Source organism: Amphiura filiformis, chromosome 13 (assembly GCF_039555335.1).
Source record: "Amphiura filiformis chromosome 13, Afil_fr2py, whole genome shotgun sequence".
Classification (NCBI taxonomy): Eukaryota; Metazoa; Echinodermata; class Ophiuroidea; order Amphilepidida; family Amphiuridae; genus Amphiura; species Amphiura filiformis.
The window spans coordinates 30,963,196-30,988,116 of record NC_092640.1 but is presented as its reverse complement, the minus strand read 5'-3'; the positions used below and the strand labels follow the sequence as shown (position 1 = coordinate 30,988,116).

The 24,921-nt window shown below is 36.3% G+C and overlaps 1 protein-coding gene across 1 annotated transcript in view; it reads right to left on the bottom strand.

Moving 5' to 3' along the window:
* Positions 1-1,251: 1,251 nt before the first annotated feature.
* LOC140167584 (XK-related protein 6-like) overlaps positions 1,252-24,921 on the bottom strand; it is a 33,037-nt gene continuing 9,367 nt past the window's right edge. The window contains exon 3 of the mRNA XM_072190883.1: positions 1,252-1,865. Within this exon, the coding sequence (XP_072046984.1) occupies positions 1,252-1,865 (614 nt within the window). The remainder of the gene's footprint in view (positions 1,866-24,921) is intronic.

The window sequence follows — 24,921 nt, the reverse complement described above, 5'->3', positions numbered from 1 at the left end:
AACATCATAAAATCAGCAATGAATAGGCTTATATTAGTCAAGCTCAGGAATCTTTATCATCATATGACGTTCAATGTTTTATTGATTTTTAAAATACAACCATATTGTTCGAGTTACCTTGTTTTGCAATTTAAAAAAATAGAGTAATCCCAGCAACAACAAAAAGTTTTCATTGCAGAAAACGATTAAATGTTGGAATCTATAAATGGTATAAAACGTTTAAATAACATTTAAAAAAAATTTCAAAAACCTTTTAACATGATGTTATTTAAGTGTTGGTGAAAAATGTTGAAAAAATGGTTGCCAAAATATATTTTACAACAACATTTAAAAATAAACCGTTTACATGTTTTCGTAATGCTTTTATAAACAGAATGTTTTAAAACGTGTACATATAACCCGACATTTAAATTATTTTCATTTATTTATTTTTATTTTTTGATGGGATACAGATTCGCTGTGTTGATAGGAAAACACAATATCTCAGATATACTTGTATCCAATTGCTAAATTTCACTATTTTACACCCATCATGTATATTTAAGCTTAAGCCTCTGCCACAAATACTTTGTCCCATTTTGTTTCCATTGCCAAATATTTGAATAAACTTACCCTTAGGTGAGTCGGAGCAGTGCCTGAGATAGCGGTGTTTGTGCTCAAATATTGAGAAAAATAAAACTCACACTCATGGGGAAAGGTATGGGTTCAATACGTGAGACCTCTTATTGTATTATGGGTTTTAATTTTCCCCAATGCATGATTTTCCTGGGATGGGGAATAGTAAAAACATTACTTTTGTCCTATTATTATTTGTAAAAACTCAATATCTGCAATACATATGGAAATATAAATGTGACCACTGGCTTCCGTGACTCATTTCCTATAAGATCAATGTATACCTTGCAGAAATAAACTGTAAAATTTAGGCAACGTTACCAAAACTGGACAAAATGACCTGAAGACTCCGACTCGCCTTAAACACAAATATTTTAACCTATATTCTATACAGTGTTTTGCCATAAAAACATGAGAAAATGAAGTAAAACACATGCTATCGTGTAAAACATCTATTTTATTATACAAAATATTGCCTTATTTTTAGCTAATTCTGCTTTGTAAAGACGCAAAAAAAAATGACAAAAAAACAGCTCTATAAAACTGTAAGGGCGGGGTCAAAATTTTTAAAAAAAATGGCCTCTCATACGTACATTGGCCTAATTCACGGTTTCAACATGTTTACCATACTAGCCTTCAACATTCAGTCTGTTGTTCAATATTGTCCTCTTCAGGTACCCTAGTATGTGAGGCATGATCTTGTCTGGTTCCAGTCAAATAAAATAGCATTCGCATGAACATGATGCCTACAATGTATGCACCCCAAACTGCCACTGCTGCTGGTATACCGTACCAGGTATCATAACCACCAGCAACAAACCAAGGAGTGAACATTGATGTGTTGAAGACGTATTGTGTAATCACAAAAACAAATATCCATATGGAGGAAAAGCCATCTTCGTTGATTAATATCCAAATCGAGGTTATGAACATGCTTGGAAACGTGAACAAAGGTATCATCCAAATGTACCAGCCTCTGTCATGTTGATAATTTAATATAAATATTTCTATGACATTCACCACCCAATACACAGCGACAACGGGAAAGATTATCCACCTGTAATAAGATGCAAAGAGTGCCATTGATATCACAGTTGCAGGAATTGTCAGTAGAAGCCACACCAACAGGCAGACGTGAGCTAGCCATTTGTATTCACCATCTACATTTTTAATTGAGAAGTCGCCTCCTTCCATGTACACTGATCTGGTTACCCATATCAAAGAAATCAAGGAAAAGACTACACTGATAACTGAGGAAAAAGAAAAGAGGCTGTGATGAGAAAAGGACGGATGAGAAAACGTTACCTTATTTTCATATATATAGATTAAATACTCCCTAGGCCTAGGAAATCCTATATTCACACAAATGTTCCGAGGAATATTTAAGGACGCACAATCAGGGCTACGAAATCCACGGTATCGTGGTATACCGGCGTTCCCAGAAAAAAAATTCATAGTCGCAGAAAAAAAAAATCAAGACGGGAAAAATATTTTGAAACATCCTAATCTTTTAATACCATTTTACTGCAGATCTGAAAATATTCTGTGAACACCACCTCTTGTAAAATATATTTCTGCGAACTGATCAATAAAATTGATCGCCAGAAATATTTGTAAACAAACTATGAAAATAAACAGATGCCTTTTAATTTGTTGATTTTGTATGACTCGATCCAATGTAGTCTCTAACGCTGCTGCGTCAGAAGCTCCAGACCAAACGATCGTATACCGCTGGGATCCCAGAAAGTAAATGCGGTCAAGTCGAACTGCCATCCAGGTGGTGGTCGCATTGCATTCCCTAAATTCAGTAAATTTCCATCGTCAACCGTGTAATTGAATGGGATTATTTTGAAATTTTAAAACGCTTGAAATATCACAAACAAATAGGCCTATGTTAATAAATAATATAAATACAAGCTAAAACCGTTGGGGTTCGATAATGAACCCCACAAAACTAACCGAGTAAAATTGAAAATGCCATACGGCCGGGCGGTTTCACAAGTTGCCGGCTCTATCATGCCACTCGCCGCCTGCTGCCATCTTCTTTTTCAATGATTCATACCACTAAATCCGTTATAGTCCCAACTTTGCATACAAATTGTGCAAATCGGAAAAATATTAACAATTTTAGTGTTGAAAATTGTGTTTGCTAGAATTTGTGAATGTGATCTCTACCAATTTGAAATGAAAACACGACAATTTTAGTGATATTTACGATCATGAACACACAACGCGCATGAACACACAATATCAAAACACGGTTAGCATTCGGATGCCACACAGGAAAATCTGGCTGTTTTATATACCGCTAATTTTCTCAAAAAGTAGACCTAAAATGTTGAAGCTTGTTTCTTCATTTTCAGATATGTTATGTAGAATAGCTTAGCATTCTGTTCTGTTCAAGATGATATCAAAAATATATCTCAAAGTTGGAGGTAATTAGACTTATGGCTAGTACAACCCCTATTGTTGTATGTACGGAAAGCTATTTTGTGGTCTGTGGGGGAGACCGGGATGGAAGTTACACGGGGAAGTTGTTACACTTCTCAGTGGTCGATTTTGACCTAACTTGGTCACAACTTTTATTGACCATGACCATACATGTCACCTGACTTTTAATAGGTTAAAGGTTACAGAGGAGTGAAGTAGGCCAAAAATGTGATTTCAGCTATAAATGCCCTTATATGGTTATATACCGGAAATGACCCCAATGACCTTTGACCCCAAATCTGCGAACACCCTATAGACACTGGATATATGTGCAAGTGAGGTTATTGTTACATGTAACATGTAAGAGAAAAAGCATTTTGAAATTTGTTGCCAGAAGAAGAAGAAAGATCCGATAGCAAATCAAGACCTACCCGCTGACACGGCTAGGTAACGAAGAACTAGATGCAAGCCTAGTCGGGGTGTATTGATGTTTTGGAGCTATGCTCCCCTAATGTCAGGGATCATTTTCCGCAAGTTACAGCCCGGTCGGAGCAACTTAAATGTGTCCTGGCCTATGACCTCGGATGACCATTATGGTTTCATATACTACCCAAGTGTTAAGGATCAGTTTCCCCAAGTTACAGCCCTATTGGAGCATCTGCAAATTTGCCTTGACCTTTGACCTTGGATGCCCTTTGCGTTTTCATTCTCCCCAAGTGTCAGGTATCATTTTCCCCGAGTTACAGCCAAATTGAAGCAACTTTGAATTTGACCTTGGATAACCTTTGCAGTTTCATACTCCCCAAGTATTATGGATCATTTTCCGTAAGTTACAGCCCGGTCGGGGCAACTTAAAATTTGACCTGACCTTTGGGGCTTACCCCGGGGGGCTGAGATGGTTTGTGCCGCCCTGGAGAAAAGATACAGGATGCCGCTCTACCCCCCGACACACACACACACACAAACACGATTATTTGGGAAGTCTGAGGAGAATGTTACCTCCTAAGAATTTGGAAAAAAAATGCAAAATGAAAGTCCGATTGAAGCCATTTGGTGGACGATTTTGACACTATTGTATAGTGTAAAATTATACGTAGAAAAAGTGAACATGAAGGTCCAAATGAAGCAATTCGTGGACCAAAACTGATTTTGTGTTCAAAAGAGAAGAGAAAAAGGCCACTTGTTTATCTATACGTAGGAGGTTGTCTGTCTGCACAAAAGTTTGAAAGTTTTAGTAAATGATGGTCCAAATTGAAGCCATTTTGTGCATCATTTTTTACTTGTTTATCCATACGCAAGGGGTGTCTGAGAGATGTTCCCCCCTCATAAAATGTTGCAAATGAAGGTCCAAATTGAAACCGTTTGGTGCATCAATTTTTACTTGTTTATCCATAAGCTGGAGTGGTGTCTGAGGGGGATATTTTAACCTCCTCCAAAGTTGGAAAATTTTGCCAATTGAAGGTCCAAATTGAAGACATTTTGATGTATAATTTCAAAGTTGTTTACCCAATAGCAGGGGAGTGTCTCAGGGGGATTCCCCCCTCCGAAGTTGGACAATTTTGCCAAATGAAGTTCCAAATTGAAGCCATCTGGGGCATCATTTTTCACTTGTTGAACCATACGCAGGGGGAAGGTGTCTGAGGGGATGTTCCCCCTGCCAACTTGTAAAATTTTGCTAAATGAAGGTCCAAATTGAAGTCATTTGATGTATAATTTCAAAGTTGTTTACCCAATAGCAGGGGAGTGTCTCAGGGGGATTCCCCCCTCCGAAGTTGGACAATTTTGCCAAATGAAGTTCCAAATTGAAGCCATCTGGGGCATCATTTTTCACTTGTTGAACCATACGCAAGGGGAAGGTGTCTGAGGGGGATGCTCCCCCTGCCAACTTGTAAAATTTTGCTAAATGAAGGTCCAAATTGAACCCGTTTGGTGCATCATTTTTACTTGTTTAACCATACGCAGGGGGAGGGGTGTCTGAGGGGGGATGTCCCCCCTCCGAAATTGTATGATTTTGCCAAATAAAGGTCTAAATTGAAGCCATCTGGTGCATCGTTTTTCACTTGTTTAACTATATGCATGCAGGGGGTATCTAACAAGTCTGAGGGTGGATGTTCCCCTCCGAACATTTTGCCGAAGTTGGACAATTTTGCTTTTCACTTGTTTAAATCATTCACAGGGGGTGAAGAGTGATGTCCTTTTGCTGGCCCCTGCGCAACATGAGTGCCACCCCTGGCTCATCGGATAGAAAACACCCCTCCCCACATCTGTAACCCAAGTTTTTTCCAAGCTGTCCCCATAATTCCTTTACTGGGAAATTTGGAAAAAAATGCGCGCGTAGCGCGGAGAAATTTGCTATTTCAATGCCAAAAATTCAAAAGGGATGTATCGGCATGATCGGAGTCACCGAGCCAGGGGCCAAAATTCGTAAATCGTCCCACTGATTCACTAGGGCTACTAAAAGAACATTGCTATAACAAGTGCGCGCGAAACGCGCGAAAAATTGCAGTTTCAATGCTAAAATGAACACAATTGAGGATAATTGTGCCAAAGGAAGACGTATAGGCGTTTTACAATATTTGGTTAATTTAGTCCCGGTGTTTTGATCCAGCTCATGAGTTTTATGCTTATTCCAGGCATCAGAGGAGCTGCCTATAGCACTCATATTAATAATTTACATAATAGAAAGGATGGAATTATGATTCTCCTTTTTGAGATTCGTGATTGTGTTCAAGTTTGAGATGAAAAAAAAGATAAATACTCGCGCTAAGCGCGCTCCAATCTGGCATTTTAATACTAAATGTTCCAAAATGGGCTTAAATTTGGGTCTAAAATAGACCAAAAGGAAGATGCAAATCGTAAATTGTCACAACATTTCTCTTGACTAAACAGGGAGGGTACTGACTTGCCACCCTGCCCTATGGACAGTGGCGTATATTTCTTTTTAACATGGGTGGGGTTAGAAAATTTCTTGAAGTACAGTGGATCCAGAGCCTTTCAGTGACAAAATTAGTTTATGGTACAAATGCGCTCGAAGCGTCAGAAAAACCTTTTTAGGTTTATATGACCAAATATAATTGACTTCCATGCAACGCTAATGGCACGGGGCTATATGTTTTTTGTTACCCTCTGAAAATTTTGGCTTTGAAAAACTGTCTTTCATAAGGATTAGTTTTTAAATTCGCAAGAGGCGCGGAAACATTTTTGCCGCTTGGATCATGGAAGGGCTCAAAATCCACCGAGGGTGCTGATTCCAACACGGGCTGCACATTCCTTTTTACTCCCTTAGTTTTAATGATCAAAGCAAAATAATTAAATTTAGATTTTTACTGCTTGGAAGGGGCTCAAAATCCATCGAGGGGGCACTGTATCTGATCATGCGTTTATTCGTTTTTTTCTGACCCTCTGAATTTTGCCGACCGTAAAACAATCTTTCAGAATGATTAGTTTTGTTGAAATTTAGATTTTCACTGCTTGGACGCGGGCTCAAAATCCATTAAAGAGGCGCTGAATCCAACACAGGGCGGCAAGTTCCCCGTTGTCTCCCTTAGTTAAGGAATGGTCATGCATGGCGTTGATTTTCCTCTCATTCTCCCCTCTTCTCTCAGTGCTAATTGAAAGCCAGTGGCGTAGCTAGGGGTTTTGGCGCCCAGGGCTAAGGATACATAATGGAGCCCTCCCCAATCCTTGGAACAAGTGCCCGCGGAGCACGCAAAAATTTGCGCAAATAGGACATATCACTCATTAATTTTGGTTATAATGAAGTTGAATATCGCCAATTGATCTTTCAAATGAATTTGTGTTCAAATGCGTGCAATTTGACTTTAATCACCCTAAGGGTGGCGCCCAGGAACGTGACCCCCCCTCTGCCCTCGTCGTTACACCACTGTTGAAAGCCACCATATATGCGGTTTTCTCGCCTTCATCTGCTTTATTCCTGGTTATAAGCCATGTTCCTTGTATGTGCCGCCCCATAACCCACCTTACTTTTATGTAGTGCCGCCCATAAGCCACCCTCCTTCTATGTGTCACAGTGCAGGCCCATAGTTAAACAGCGTGATATACCGTTTTCCACTCCTGGTTAAGAATCACGACGTGCCGCCATTTATATGTGACTGACAAGCGTTTTTCTCTCCTCCCTCCCTGTTCTTTTGTCCTGGTTACAAGTCGCTCTCCATGTATGTGTCACTTCACAAGCCGCCCTCCTTCACCTATATTTATAACGCCTGTTGTACGTTTCCGCCGCCCCCCCCCACCCCTTTCTCTTGGTTACAAGCCAACATGAGCGGCCCTACAAATAGGTAGCTGATAAGCGTTTTTCTCTCCAGTTTACTTTTTTCCGTGTTACAAGCCGCCTTCCTTGTATATGTGCCCCCCCCCCCCCAAAAAAAAACAAATCCCCCATACTTCTGTGTGCTGCCCCACAAACCACCCTCCATGTAGTGCAGGCCCATATAGTCAAAAAGTGTGATCTACCTTTTCACCCCCTCTTTTCCCCTGGTTACAAGTCACGATGTGCCGCCCTCCCTCTACTTTTGTCCTGGTTACAAACCGCCTTCCTTGCATGTGCCATTGTGCCGCCCGTCGCAAGCCGCCCTCCTTGTGAGGTCACCCTGTGGGCATTTCCACCCCCTCATTTACAAGTTGACCATGTGCCGCCCTGTATGGGTGACTGACACGCGTTTTTTTCACAAGCCACCGCTCTCCTTGTATGTGTGTCGCCCCATAAGCCGCCCTCCTTGTATGTGCCACCCTGTAGGCATAATAGTGCTCTCTCTCCCTATTATTGCCTGATTACACGCCACCCTACTACAATGTGCCGCCCTTATAGGTGATAAGTGTCATTTTCTTTCTTCTTTCTGTTTTTTTTTCTTTCCTTCTTTTTCTTTTTCTCTTTTTTTCTCTTTCCTTCTTTTTTCCTTTTCTCTTTTCATTTCTTTTCTTTTTTCTTTTTTACCCCGGGGGGCTGGCGCCCCCAAAGCCCCCCAAAATAAATACGCGCCTGAAGTGTGCCAAGCTAGAATAAGAGAGTGCAGGCTAACTGATATCCATATGTTGCCACATCACATCACTAAGGTATACTGCCAATCGCGAGCTTTCTCCATTATTCTACTAAAAAGTTAAGTCAAAACATTTTTTTTGTCCTTTCCAAGTAATTTTTAGACAAAATTGTAATATTGTAATAGCTCTAACGACTGGAGGTGCATAATGCTAGCTTCCCAGCAAACACAAAACGTTTTCGACGTCATTCGCAAAAGGTTATAAAAGCTTGTCAGAAAACGTTTAAATGTCGGGTTATATAAAGGGTATATTAAGAGTATAAAACGTTTTTATAACCTTAAAAAACATTTTTTGATAATCTACTGCTCAGCAAACAAAAATGTTTTACAGAAAACGTTTAAATGTCGGGTTATATAAAGGGTATAAAAACGTTTTAATAACATTCCAAAAACATTCTTGAAAACTTGATACAAAACATTCTAAACAGAATGTTATTTTTGGGTTGAAAAATATTTTGCGAAAATGTTTGCCCAAAATATTTTCAATAACGTTTTAAAAACGTTTTCATGACCTTTATATAACCCGATATTTAAATGTTATTAAAAGGTTTTGAAAAAAACATTTTAAGAACATTTCTGTGTTTGCTGGGTTCAAATATTTTAACATAATGTTATTTAAGTATTGACACAATATTTGGCAAAAATGTTTGCAAAAATAGTTTACAATAACATTTTTTGAAAACATTTAAAAATATTGTTGTAGTGTGTTTTCATACAAAACGTTTTAAAACGTTATCATGACCTTTATATAACTCGACATTTTAATGTTATTAAAACGTTTTTACCTAAACCTAAAGCCAAAATATAACTTATTTAAAATGTTTTTAAAACGTTTTTGTGTTTGCTGGGTTGTTATGGTAAATATTTTTAGACTTAAAAAAATGCTAGCTTGTTATGGTAAATATTTTTAGACTTAAAAAAAGCGTTCGACACTGTCAATCATGAAATTCTTTTATCCAAATTGTGCAATTTAGGAATTAAAGGTACTGAGCATAAATGGTTCACAAATTACTTAACTTCCCGGTATCAGTCCGTTGTTATTAATAGTGTTTTATCTGATTCTTTGAAAATTGAGACCGGCGTGCCACAGGGCTCAATACTGCTCAATTTTATTCATTTTATATATTAATGATATGACAAGTGTAATTGATGATAAATGTAAAGTTGTTTTATATGCCGATGATACAGCTCTGTTTTATGCCTCTAATGATTCTGAAAATCTGCAGTCTGTTTTAAATGTTCAGCTAGACAATGTTGGTAAATGGTTGTGTCAAAGCAAACTCGCATTAAAGCCATATTATAACATTTGCTGAGGAAGACGCCCTCACTGAATTTTTAAAATTCCTTTTTTTACACGATTAAATTGTACTTTATTAAACCAATATACCCTGCAAAAATCAAGACTCTAGGTGCTGTAGTTTTGTCAAAATCCGAGATTTTGAATAAAACGCCGGATTCGGCGCTTTATTATTACGACGGAATTATTAGTCGAACGCATACACGATGTTCATAACACACAGTACGTACACGGCGTGCGGGACGGTGATATGCACATCAAAGGGTCGTACCACAACATGACCGAAGGAGTGGTACGTAATGGCGACATGTGCGCTGGTAGTAAATTCAAATTTTCTTTGCTTTGCCGTAGTTGTTCGGCTCAAAAATAAAAGGGGATATATATGAGAGTAAAAGCTAACATTTTATGGCAAAGAAATGCTAATCTATTTTGTTTGAAAATGTTATAATATGGCTTTAAATGTAAAAAAAGACCAATCTTATGCTTATTGGCACACCCCAGAGACTGGTAAATTTCAAATATGTTCGTGCAATTGTTAATAATGAAGAATTATGCAGAGTTTCCCATTGCAAATATCTGGGTGTAATTATTGATGAACATATGAATTGGAACTGTAACACTGAAAAGTTATGTAATAAGATTAGTAAAAGAATTGGAATTGTCCGCAGACTCCGGTCTTGCCTCAACATCAATACTTTGAATATTTTGTACAAATCCATGATTTTACCAGTTTTTGATTATTGTGATGTTGCTTTTAGTAGCTGCAGTGGCCTAAATCTTGATCGACTAGAAAAACTTCAGAATAGGGCTGCCAGGGCAATAACAGGTTATCCCCCCTGGCATAGTGCTACAGAGCTTCGTCATAAACTTGGGTGGATTAACATTAAAAATCGATGGTTAATTCACAAGTGCATTATTGTGTTTAAATGTTTAAATGATCTTGTTCCTTCTTATCTAAGCTGTAAATTTAAGTTTGTAAATAACACGCATAATGTGAATACTAGGTCAAGTGCCGATAAACTTCTTGCCATCAATGAAAGTCACTTGCGCTCATTTCAATACCAAGGTGCAATAGAATGGAACAAATTACCACATCATATTCGTGCAATAAATAACTTATATTCATTTAAATCAACAATCTTTGAACATCTCAGTTAATAATGGCAATTCAGATTATATGTCTCTTATTATTATTGTATTTTATGTTTTATGTGAATTGTATTTCCTTCGTGTGTGCTATGATAATATTTTATTATTCTTTTGTCATTTTAGTTTTATCAATACTCATATAACAATAATTGTATATAATAATATTATTGTTGTGTTTTAAATTGTTATGTAGTTTTTATATATTTAATTGAACTTTGTATATATAATTATGTAATTTTAACAATCTAGTTTTATATTGTGTATAATGTTCTCCAGGGCCCCTATGTATATCATGTGCTATGCACTGACTGGGCTACCCTGCATGCCCTGGTAAAATATGACTTAATAAATAAATAAATAAATAAATAAATAAATAAATAAAATAATATTGTATGTGTAGGTCACTAATATATATATCCCCGAGTCATGACCTGTAATTCTGCCTCAGGGTTGTGTTATAATGGCTTATGTGTGCAAAACTCCCTATGGGGATAGTTGTAACACTGTAACAACCTACCCCATGTAACAACCTACCCGAATTACATTTTACATGTGTTGAACTAAATTTTGTTTCAATTTTCAGGTTTAAATATTTCATGTGTTTACTGTGTATTTTGCTTTACCTAGAGCTGTAATGCTCTACTGTTAATGATGCCAAGAATCTGGAAAAGGAAGACAGAGAGGGGAAAACACCTCTTAAGGGGTGGAGCAACTAAGGTGACGATCTCCGGAAAGTTTTTCGATAAATTCATTAATTTCTCAAAAAGTAAAAATCTCAGTTTAATAAATAACGGTTAAAATGAAAGCCATTATTGAGGGCCTAATTATCGTATCATTATAATAGGTCTGGCACCAATGCAAGCATTTGTTTCGGTGTCCCAAGTTCATAGTCAAATATGCTGACGCTATTTTTTACAAATCGCCTGGAATTGCATATTTAGGTTTCAGCGATTGCTGAAAAAGATGGGTATGTTTCTGAAAAGCGTTTCCGCTTGGAATGTAGATGCCTATTGTGGAGCTTAATGTCCGTGATTTTAATTTATAAGCTCTTTCATTGACAATTTGCAACGTCTTTTGCACAGCATGCGGGTCGCCTGCTTGAATCCCGATATTTTAAAAATTATGGGTTTTTTTTACCAAACAACCAGCCAAAAGAGTTCTCTAAACTGTCCTCTAACCGCAGATAACATTAGATCGACTGTGCTATCGGTAGAATTTAAACGAGAACCAAAAGTGTTCGCCAAAGTCACGTAAATATGGACTATCGCGGAATATGGCGTTTTAGTAAAAGTTGCATTTTTGCCAGTGTATTTTCTGTTCTTGCTATGATTATGAAGAACATTATGAACTTACCTCCAACGTAGAACATAGTTGGCAAATATATTCCGGTTCAACTATGACTTATTCCAGATCCTTGATCTTTGCTATTGGCAAACTTATGAGCATATATTGCAAAACTGAGCACTCCACCAGTCATACGTTAACACCTAAACTCAACCCAGAAAGTATCGAAACGATTATAGATGGTCAGATATATCGGAAACTGGAATATATAGCAAAAACTTATTTAATGTATATAAAGCGCAGCTTTCTCCCGCGCATTTTGACACCTCTTTTGTTGCTTTACGATATCATTTGGTCGAGTTATGGGCGCTTGAGTGGCTTCAAGTCGGATTTTGAAAGTTGCACTTAGCTCCTATTCAAGACCCTAGACGACGAATCCAGGCAGTGATAGACAGTGATGGTGGGCACACCCAGTATTGAGATGTCAGCAGAAAGAGTTCATGAGATAAGTCAGGGTAGCAAGTATTGAAGTTGGAAGTCGAAGTCGAAGGAGTAAAATAAAGTTAAGTTCATGGTTAAGTAAACAGAGCACATCGGTGTCCTTTGTCTTGATTTTGTGTGTGTGTGGGGGGGGGGTGTACACGACGAACGCATTTGGCTTGAATAGGAGCTAAGTGCAACTTTCAAAATCCGACTTGAAGCTACTCAAGCACACATAACTCGACCAAATGATATCGTAGAGCAACAAAAGAGGTATCAAAATGCGCAGGAGAAAGCTGCGCTTTATATACATTAAATAACTTTTTGCTATATATTTCAGTTCTCGATATATCTGATCATATATAATCGTTTCGATACTTTCTGGGTTGAGTTTAGTTACAACGTGTCAATATGTTATCTTTTCCGATTCTGACATAATGCAGTGAGCGTATTGGAATTCTGATTCTTTCCCATATTGATTGATTTTAAACAATTGATTCGAACCAACGTCCTTGATCCTACTGTAATGTCTGTGGTAATGTGTTCAGAAGTTTTTGGGTCTTGACAGGCGGCGAGTGGCATGATGATAGAGCCGGCAACTTGTGAAACCGCCCGGCCGTATGGCATGAATGGTATTTTCCATATACTCGGTTAGTTTTGTGGGGTTCACTATCGAACCCCAACGGTTTTAGCATGTATTTATATTATTTATTAACATAGGCCTATTTGTTTGTGATATTTCAAGCGTTTTAAAATTTCAAAATAATCCCATTCAATTACACGGTTGACGATGGAAATTTACTGAATTTAGAGAATGCACGGCGACCACCACCTGGATCTTGATCAATTTTGCAACAGCTGTGCTCAGTCTGGCGTATAATAAGCGTCTCTTTGTTATTTACATTAGATAAATGAATGGGAAATAAAGAGAGTTTATTATCGTGAGTTATAGGTTTGTTGGTTTAGGAATATCGTTATTTTTTAATTTATCCCATTATTTGGCTGCAACTGGACATAAACCATTTTTTACAGTTATTACTGATATTATTTCTTCATTTTTGGTAAACCGAAATAATAAACTATAAAACCATTAACTGATGGAATATATTTCCTATAAGGCGTGTGAAAGTCGATTCCGAGTTTATCGTCCCCCGCCCGCGGCACTTTTTGGAAACCAAAAATATCCGCGTCAAATTTTCAAAAATGCATAATAAATAATTCATTATTTCCAAAGTATCAGTGTTTTCACCAGTTTTAGCATTATTGGAAACATATATTTTCGTTTATAAAACATATATTCATAACTTTATTCTAACTTTTCTAGTCCTTACCCATATAAAAAACATGTTTATAAATCACATGTATGAGTTTGGCTTTAAATCAACACGCATTTTAGGTCAATAATGAAATCTAATGAAATAATGAAAAATGAAAAAGTCACCTCACCAACCTGGGAAAAAAAGTGACGATAAACTCGGAATTGACTTTCATGGGCCTAATCTATACTGTCATGTTGGTGCAAAGTAGAGCATTTGAGATTGTTCATCAGGTGGTAAAAGTTGTTCCTGAGAGCATCTTATGTCCCACTGCCTTCAAATTTCAAGCCGTAACAGTATCAGAAATGTTGAATGATACCAGGCAGCTGTTATCACCCACCCCTCCCCCATAAACCCCGGGCCATAAACACAACACATGCCCCTCACATCCACACACCTCGCTCTGCTTTCACTTTGCAATGGAGCTTATAACTCCCCATTAAGAACTCAGGAAATCATTTTGTATTCTTACATGTCAAAACTAAGCATAAGCATGCCATTATCTTCCTATTCGGGGGAGCACTTCAATTATATGAGAATGAGGCCTGCTAATCTCAAAAGACTATTCGGCAACATCATCAGCATGATCAGTGATAAATATAATAAAAGTTGTAAATGAAACAATAAAAGCGTCTGAATCAGGATGACGATAGATCCAATGGGAAAAAAGTGTGTGTGGGGGTGGGGGAGAGGGGTGGTGGATGGCAAACCATGTGTTCTGGGTGATAGCGAATGGGGGGTCTTAATTTAAGGGTTATTCAGTGATCCCAGCGAAAGTATAAAATGGTAAAACAAATTTAAATTGTATATAAAATGCCCAAAAGTGAAGGATAAATCATTAAAATTGTCATTAGATATTTTTAAACGTTTTGGCAAGAACCGAGGAAAGCAGCAGTAGGCCCTATTGATAAAGTTGAAGCCCCGTTCAAATGCATGTCGCTAATTTCTCTACTGAGTAGAGAAATTACAGATTCATGTAAAATAACTTATTTTGTCTTTGATACAGGGCTTAATGTTTGCACATGGAAACTAACAAAGGTGCTGGGCAAGGTGCTAAAATCTAAATTTGGCTGATTCATGGATTTCTACATTCTCCGGATGAAATCACTGAACAGGTTTTTTACAGCCCTACATAGGCCTACTACGCATCAGTCACCTTCACCATAGACCCTAGAAAATAACGCCACTGAGCTCCCCCCGGACAAGACAAATTTCAATACCAGTTAGAGGTACTTGCCCACTAAAGCATGATTAATATTAGCTGCTAGTATTGCATAATATTGTATCGTGTGCACAGAAAAAAAAATATTACTATAGTCTGGTCAGTACTAAAAGCGCAGAGTGATTTTATTTATTGTATTTTTAATTAAAAGAACCACGTTTTAGGTAAGTTACGCAGCTGAAGTTGTGATAGTATTGAGATACAACAATATCATGGTATAAACAAGAATATGTTACTTTGGTAAAAAATTCTATTATCTCTACCCTTAATGTAATGGAAGCTGCTGTCCAACGTGTGTTGGAATATGGTGATTTTTTTTGCGAGTTGCAGCGGCTGACCATAGAGCATCATAGTCTAATATAAATGAACTTAATATAGAATAAAAATGATCTAAATGCTTCTAAATGCCTACATTGTAACAACTTACCCCCATGAGGTAACAACTTACCCGGTATGCGGGGTAAGTTGTTACAAAATTACCTTCATTAATTAATTACTAGTTAATTAGTTGTTTGATGTTTTCATGTTTTGTATGCCCCAAGTTTTAGTAAACATAATGTGCTAACCACAGACCCAAGATGGAGTGTTTGAGTTCTTTTATTGGAATTATATGGTGCAAAATGTAAATTTTGTAACGTCCATCCCCGGTCTCCCCTACGACCACTTTTACAGTAGTTCGTGGCATAATTTTTAATAAGATTTTATGAAAATATATCTTACATTGATCGAATTTGCTACAGTAAAGAATAATCTAAGGTTTGAAGTGTCAATAATTATTGTCTGTTTTAGCCCCCTAAAAGAAACAAAGCGATCATGTCAAAAATATCAGTCTGTTGATGAGACTCGTGAAGTTTGACAGGGGACGAGAGTCAAGGGTCAAGACAAAAACAATAAATAACGTTCTTAGATCATTATTCTTTTTAAACAAATTATCTGTTTTCATAAATTAAGTTGACTTGGTGACATGCCGAAAACACATATTTTCCAACCCAAAAATTAGAAAAATAAGGTCACGTTTTTTAGATTTTTTTTTTTTTCATATTTGAATTTTCCGATATTTGATATATATTTTGCAAAATGTTTTACCTGATTGTAATTCGTATATACAACGGCTGTCTCTTGCCTGGGCGATGACCCCCGCTGAGACTTCGCCCCTGGCCCCACCCGTTCATATATTCGCGCTCCGGCTCCGCGCTCGCAGAAAATATTCCAAATATTTCCAGAAAGGAAATTATTTTCCGCTGCCCTGCCAAAGATAATATCAGGCAAACTGAATGTTAAGAGGCTGAATGACCCCAACATGAAGGCCAAGTTTGAGCATGAAACTGAACAACAGTTCAGAAACGAAGCAATGAACCGAAATACATCAATTGAATCCAAACCTGATCCGTTGTGGGTAACGTGCAAAACACAGACAGCTGAGCAAACAATTATTGGATGAGCCAAAGGAGTTCCTGAAAAGAGCTCAAAAGCCATGGATTGGTCAAGAAGTGCTTGATCTAGCTGTGGAAAGAGCAGGTTGTGCAAACAGAGTAACACTGCAAACCAGAAACATCGATACAAAGAACTGTGTGCTGAGATCCAGAGGAGGATCCGAATAGACAAGAAAACATGGCTTGAAAAATATTGTAACAGATCAGAGACTGATGCAACCGGAAAATCCAAGGCAATGTATGAACAGAATAGATCAGTAAAAAGCCTAGTCCACTCCAACACAGCAAGCATGCATCAAGGATATAGAAGAAAAAGTACTCAGTGAGTCGATAGATATCATAAACAGATGGAAAAATTATGGCGGAAAACTGTTAAAAAAAACAGATGGAGAAGTACCACTTTCCATACAAAAACACCATATTTTGGGGGTTAGATGGTTTTGCCAGTTGAAGATTCCGTGGGATGTAAAATCGTCACCCTTGGGCAATCCGAGATATTCAAGATGGCCGCCACGTAACTCTGAAATAACATTCAAATGGTGTTTTAGTGACAAAAGGTATCATACCAAATAACTATGTTTTGGGCAGTTAAAGTTTGTTTTTTGCTGATAAATGATCTTTGAGTAGTGTAGAATAAGATTCTAAGGGGTGTGAAAGGCAATCCGAGATATTCAAGATGGCCGCCGCGTATCTCTGAAATAGCATTCAAATGGTGTTTTATTGACAAAAGGTATCATACCAAATACTTGTCTGGGCAGTTAAAGATTATTTTTTTGCTGATAAATGATCTTTGAGTGGTGTAGGATAAGATTCTAAGGGGTGTGAAATTGTCACCCTTGGGCAATCCGAGATATTCAAGAATGCCGCCACGTATCTCTAAAATAGCATTCAAATGGTGTTTTATTGACAAAAGGTATCATACCAAATACTTGTCTGGGCAGTTAAAGATTATTTTTTTGCTGATAAATGATCTTTGAGTGGTGTAGAATAAGATTCTAGGAGGTGTAAAATTGCCACCCTTGGGCAATCCGAGATATTCAAAATGGCCGATTCGTAACTCTGAAATGGCATTCAAATGGTGTTTTAGTGACAAATGGTATCATACCAAATAATTAACTCCTCTTTCACTCGGCGGAAAGAAAAAACAAGTGACTCTTAGCTTTGTATCCTCGTCACCCAGCAAAAATGCAACAAAACGCAAAGAAAGAACTCCGGACAAAAGTGAAAAACCAGACTTTGACTCTGACATGTCTGATCAAGTGACAATTTCTGATGGGCAAAAATCTAGAGTCAGTGGTCACAAAATAGTGAACCCATTATCACTCAAAAACTGAGGTTGATAAACAGTGTATTTTATTGAAAATTGGTTTTACCAATGTTTTAATAGTGTTAATATATTTTAATGTCAAACATGTACAGGGTGTATCAAAATGATTGGTACCGGGCTATGTGACATTTTCAAAAATATATCAAAAATATAAAACTGCTAATTAATATAGTTTTTTACAATAAATAGAAAGGATCATATGTTAACTTATCGATCTAATAATATGAAGATGATAGGTTGATGCATCTGGGAGCTATTGTCATTTAAACGAAGATCGACGTAAACATGGTTTTACTTACACAACACAAAATGAATAGGTTCACTGCTTGAACTATTTATTGCATTCATGCTCTTCAATATCTTAGTCTACATAACATAAAATTGCTTTACACATGCTTTTAGAAAGTCAGTTCCTGAAGTCCCTGCCTTACGACTCTGGCAGTGTGAGGTGAAGCTCTATCTTGAATGAACTTAACACCGGGGATGGATCCATTCTGTAACTGCCCATATAAAAGTTTGAAACATTGCAAATTATAGCAAGTTTGCATGGGATACTCCTTGCTCTTGAAAACTGTCTTCTAAATCTTCTCTGCACTCCTCCATAGCTTCGTGTCAACCAGTGATTCTTTACTATGAAAGCATGCTGAAGTGTGGAATACTGTGGAGCCATTCCAATAACTTTTACCAGGTCTAACCTAACCTACAATGTCTACAGTCTATAGCCATTCTGCCACACCATCTACTTAGTAAACTCAATACTACAATTTAAATTACCGCCCTGGAAGCCGTTGATACACAAATTTCTTTTACCCCACATAAATTAGTCAAGTCAATAATATTACTCTCAACCAATGATTAGAACATTTATATAATATTATGAATGAAGAAATAGGTAAGGGAAAAATTGAGCATTTCCATGATTTTCAACATATCATTCACAAAAGGCATCTGTAGCAAAATAGAGCTTTGAAAATGGTGCGCTACTGATCCAGCGTTGCGATGAAAAGTGTAAAAACGCTTACTTTCCTTTAGAATCACGTAACTTCTGACAAGAATGCGCTATCTTTATGATCTAAAATTCTTAGAGAAGATAAAACTATTATAATTACAAATATTTAAACATTTAACCCCAAACTGGTACACAAAATAGTAAAATAATTCGGCAAAAAATGAAAAGTCGTCGGTACCAATCATTTTGATACACCCTGTATAATTTTATAACAATTAATGTTCGTGGCTTGCGTAATTTCAAAAAGTCAATTTTCACTTGGCTTAAACGTCAAAAATCTCACTTTGTTTTCATGCAAGAAGTTTATTGTAATGATAAAGATATTGCTACCTGGGAAAGAGAGTGGGGTGGCACCTTTTTTGCTAATCATGGCACAAATCATAGTCGTGGTGTTTTAATTGGTATAAAAAACGATGTTGATGTTAAATGTGAAAAAGTATACGGTGATGATGAAGGAAGACTTTTATGTGTAAAACTTCCTATCAACAATGAGATATATTATTTATGGAATGTGTATGCACCTAATGGTATCGATGACCGTAAGACATTTCTTAAGAAAATGATCAGTGCTATCCAAGAAAATAGTAGTGATGGGCATGTTATTATTGGTGGTGATTTGAATACTGTGTTGAATCCATCTGTTGATAAAATTGGTGGTAATACACCAAGCCCTATGTGTGCTAATATTATTAATGATTTTCTTGTTGAAAATGAGTTTATTGATATATGGCGTGTTAAACATGGTCCTAATGAAGTAAGATATACTTGGAAACAAAATAAGCCATATATATGCAGTACTCTTGATTATTGGTTTATACCATCTACCATGGATGTTGCAACAAAATCTGTTGATATATTAACAGTAGCAAGAACTGATCATTTAGCAGTTCATATGTGTCTTTCTTTTGATAATGTCATAAGAGGTAATAGTTACTGGAAATTCAACAATGAGTTACTAAAAAATTATGATTACTCTGAGAATTTACTAACTATGATTGATGAATGTGTAAATACTTATGGTGAATTTTTATCTTGTGCTGACCTCTGGTCTTTATGTAAAAATAAAATTCGTTCTTTCAGTATCGAATTTGCATCTAGGTGTAACCGGTATAAGAAAAACAGAATTTCTGAAATTGAGTGTAAACTTCAAGAAGCCTATGTTAACACTGTAAAAAATCCCAGTGACGACAACTTCAAATGTGTTTATAACAAATTGAAACTTGAGTATGAGGTTTGTACTGAGCACTATATGAAAGGTTTACAAATTAGATCTAAGACAAAATGGATCGAAGAAGGTGAAAAATCATCTAAATACTTTCTTAACCTCGAAAAAGTAACATTAATCGCAAGTCAATCACTATCCTGAGCGATGACAATGGTAACAATATAACTGCTCAAGATAAAATCCTTGATGAAGAAATCAAGTACTTTTCTTCTTTGTATAAAGGTCAGAATAACATCTCTGAGACAGATTTGGATGAGTTCTTCAATAGTGTTGACATTCCAAAGTTAACAGAGGATGAAAAGGTATTATGTAATGGAGAGTTAACAACATCCGAATGTAGTGATGCCATACGTGGGATGGCCCGGAACAAAAGCCCGGGATATGATGGTATCACTGTTGAATTCTACACCACATTTCGCCATAAAACATTCTAGAAACGCTTGCTGTTAGAATAAGAAAAATTTTAATGCTAATTTATTGCACATTCTAGGGAAGCGTGGTTACCTTTTTAAAATAACCGAGTGAGAGGGTTTTCAAGAAAATATTTTTCCTGTCAAAACTGAAGCATCCTCTGTATAAAAGAAAATATGAATATTAACTGCACATCATATATAACGATTCGTGATACGCAATTGTGGCATATTTGATGTCGTTTATGAGGCAGAGAATTTATTTCAATTTTATATACGCCAAAATATTTTTTTTAATTGAGCAAGAATAAGGATAGAAAAAACGTTGAAAAATCTATGTATAAATAACATTAGACCCGGCAAAAGATTACTGTTTCGTTTTTATGGTAATCTAATCTTTTATTTCCTGAAAAAATTGTGGGTCTAATGTCGAATATTAACATACTTGATCAAAACATCGAACGTGTATACAAGAAAATGGTAGGTTTTTCTCTACTGACCATGGAAATGTACTGAGACACAAGCACGTGTCAAAATCGATATAATGTATTGTCCATATAGACGCCCAGTTATCATGCTTATCGTTGGATTTTTTGGTATAAAACACGCAGTTAACAACAATTGAGCGCTAATAATACACATAAATGTTTTTATTTGAAATAAAATTCCAAAATATGGTACGTTTTCTGCCTTTGCTTGTCACGTGGTAGGCCTATGTTGAAGTTGCGATTATATCTTCAAATAAGTTTCAAATGAATTCCAACATGACAAGTGGACGAGTGGTCTAAGGCGCTGGATTCATAGTGTGTCCAAAGCAGTCCGCCGTCGTGAGTTCGAACCTCGCCTCCGCCAAACTTTAATGAAGTAAAATTAAAATTAAAATTTTACTTTTAAAAATTTTCATATTGGGGAAATGTGACTGGCAGAATTTATGTATGGCGTGGAGTGGTGTGGTTGAATTCTATAGTAAATACTGGCCAAAAGTAGGTCAATTGGTTGTTGAAGCATATAATGAATCATACAATACTGATGGTTTAACTCCTGTCCAAAACCAGGGAATTATCTCTCTTCTTCACAAAGGCAAAGGATTGCCTCGTGATAGGCTCGATAATTGGCGTCCAATTACACTTCTTAACATCAATTACAAGATTGTAACAAAGTCTCTTGCTGCTCGATTGCAAAAAGTGCTTAAGGGACTGGTCAACAATGATCAAAATGGATTTGTAAAAGGTCGTAATATTCATAATAACATTCGTTTAATCGAAGATGTTTTACGTTATGTTGATGATAATGACATTCCTGGTATTATGTTATGTGTTGATTATAAAAAAGCGTTCGACACAATTGAACGTGAATTTATCTTGTATGCTTTAAGAAAGTTCAATTTCGATGAATCATTTATAAAATGGATTTCTGTCATTTTAAAACACATCAAATTGTATCATAAACAATGGGCATATCTCTAAATTCTTTGAAGTCGAACGCGGTGTAAGACAGGGATGCCTGATTGCATCATTGCTCTTTGTTCTAAGTGTGGAACTGTTATCATGTAAAATTCGCCAATCCAAATCTATTAAAGGTATAAAACTTCCTATAGAAGGATATGGTCGCAACGAAGTCAAAATTTCAGCCTTTGCTGATGATACAACAATTTTTGTCAATTCTGCTGAGGCACTCCAAAATACTCTAGTCATTCTTGATAAGTTTGCGCTTCTATCTGGTCTCTGTTTGAATTACAATAAATGTGACGCCATCTGGATTGGTTCTCTCAAAAACAACGATTTTAAAATTGGTAATGTTAATTGGAAGCTTTCTCCAGATAATACTATTAAAATCCTTGGTATTACCTTTAGCCCAAACATTCCTCTTGAAAAACTCAATTGTAACTGGGATGAAAAAATGAAAAAAATCGAGAGTTCTATCCGTGCATGGCAAATGAGAGGATTATCAATGATTGGTAGAAACTTAATTGTCAAGTCTCTTTTAGCATCACAGCTCACATATATTGCTTCCACGATTATTATTCCAGACAAAGTGGTGACAAAAATCAACAACATGTTTATAAAATTTGTTTGGAATAGAGCTGAAGCGGTAAAACGCAGAACAATCATTTCTGACTTTGATATGGGAGGAATAAAAATGTTTCATGTAACATCTTTTTTTTTGAATCATTGACGTTGTCTTGGATAAAGAAACTCGTCAATAATGAGGTTGCTGTGTGGAAAAATATTGCTTTATATCATGTGTCTAAGATTGGTCTTAATACAGACCTTTTTAAATATAACTGCTCTATTAAAACCATGGGCATTGATTGTGTCAATATCATTGATAAGTTACCCAAGTTTTACTCATCTGTAATCAAATATTGGTTTAACACAAAACCGGTTGTTTACAAACAGGATATTGATATGCCTGGTACTGAAATAATATGGAACAACAATGCTATTCAACTTAACAGTAAATCACTTTTTATGCATGACTGGATCAGAGCAGGCTTCATAAGAGTTAACGATCTCTTTGACAATCAAGGGTCTATGTTTTCTGTTCAAGATATTCAGCGTCGTATCCCTCAAAATCCAAGGGTCTTCATTGATTACTTTGTTGTTCATAATGCTCTTCCTAAAGATTGGAAAACTCATCCTAAGCCTTGTGAAGAACGCTCTGACATCTTGTTTAATAAAATTCCTATTCAAAAATGCATCGCTAAAGATTTTAAAGAAATTCAAATCAGGTCGATGTATACAACCCCAACGTGTTACAAATTCTGGGCGAACAAATTCCCCAGATATCATTTTAACTGGAATTCTATTTGGAATAATGTCCCCCAATGCACTAAAGAAGCTCGTCTGATTTCTCTTAATTGGAAGATTCTTCACAACATATACCCCACAAAAACAATGTTGTATAAAATGGGCAAAGAAAATTCTAATATGTGTGAAACCAGTAATGTTATTGATCATGTTGATCATTTCTTTTACTATTGTAAAAAAATCAATCCCATTTGGGATAAAGTCAAAACAGTGATATCTTTGAATATCCAACATAACATCTCTCTCAATGTTAAAAATGTCATGTTTGGTGAACATGGTTCACACAGCAAAGACAACCTGTTTGTCAACTATGTAATTGTAATTGCCAAGCTTTGTATTAGCAAATATAGATATGGTAACCACCCCAATCTTCTCTTTTTGTTTGATAATGAACTCAAAATTCGCAATATATCTAATAGCGATGCATTTTATTAAACAAGATGTCAGAGCGTTCTTCACAAGGCTTAGGATGAGTTTTCCAATCTTTAGGAAGAGCATTATGAACAACAAAGTAATCAATGAAGACTCTTGGATTTTGAGGGATACGACGCTGAATATCTTGAACAGAAAACATAGACCCTTGATTGTCAAAGAGATCGTTAACTCTTATGAAGCCTGCTCTGATCCAGTCATGCATAAAAAGTGATTTATTGTTAAGTTGAATAGCATTGTTGTTCCATATTATTTCAGTATCAGGCATATCAATATCCTGTTTGTAAACAACAGGTTTTGTGTTAAACCAATATTTGATTACAGATGAGTAAAACTTGGGTAACTTATCAATCGATATTGACACAATCAATGCCCATGGTTTTAACAGAGCAGTTACATTTAAAAAGGTCTGTATTAAGACCAATCTTAGACACATGATATAAAGCAATATTTTTCCACACAGCAACCTCATTATTGACGAGTTTCTTTATCCAAGACAACATCAATGATTCAAAAAAAGATGTTACATGAAACATTTTTATTCCTCCCATATCAAAGTCAGAAATGATTGTTCTGCGTTTTACCGCTTCAGCTCTATTCCAAACAAATTTTATAAACATGTTGTTGATTTTTGTCACCACTTTGTCTGGAATAATAATCGTGGAAGCAATATATGTGAGCTGTGATGCTAAAAGAGACTTGACAATTTTAATTTTAAAAGTTTCTACCAATCATTGATAATCCTCTCATTTGCCATGCACGGATAGAACTCTCGATTTTTTTCATTTTTTCATCCCAGTTACAATTGAGTTTTTCAAGAGGAACGTTTGGGCTAAAGGTAATACCAAGGATTTTAATAGTATTATCTGGAGAAAGCTTCCAATTAACATTACCAATTTTAAAATCGTTGTTTTTGAGAGAACCAATCCAGATGGCGTCACATTTATTGTGGGCGCTGTTGATATTAGTCGTCAAGGAATTGAAGGCGCTCAGCTCAGGAAGGATTGGTACAAGTTGGACAGATAATTTCGATACAGATATCAGTTCAGATATCACCAAATGGAAAGCTGTTAACCCCGAGCTGACGCTCAATACACTCCCTGCAAAAAGTCATCCAAAATGTATTATATTTCTACCTTTCATTTCGGTGGTGGCCATCTTGGAATTTTTATGCGATTGTAAAGAAGTAAAATGTCAAACTTGATCTGCTTAATTCTAGGGTGTACATTAATTATTGTAAGAAACAAAATCTGGCAAAAGAACTTTACCTTGAAACTAATGGTTTTTGCTTATGACGTTTAACAGCGGCCATTTTGAATTGCGAGAGTGTCATGTTTAAAAATGTATATAGTTTATATTTAAAACATCCAAAAGGAAATAATGTACACAAAATACTTTAAGTTATCATTTATTATGGTACCGCTA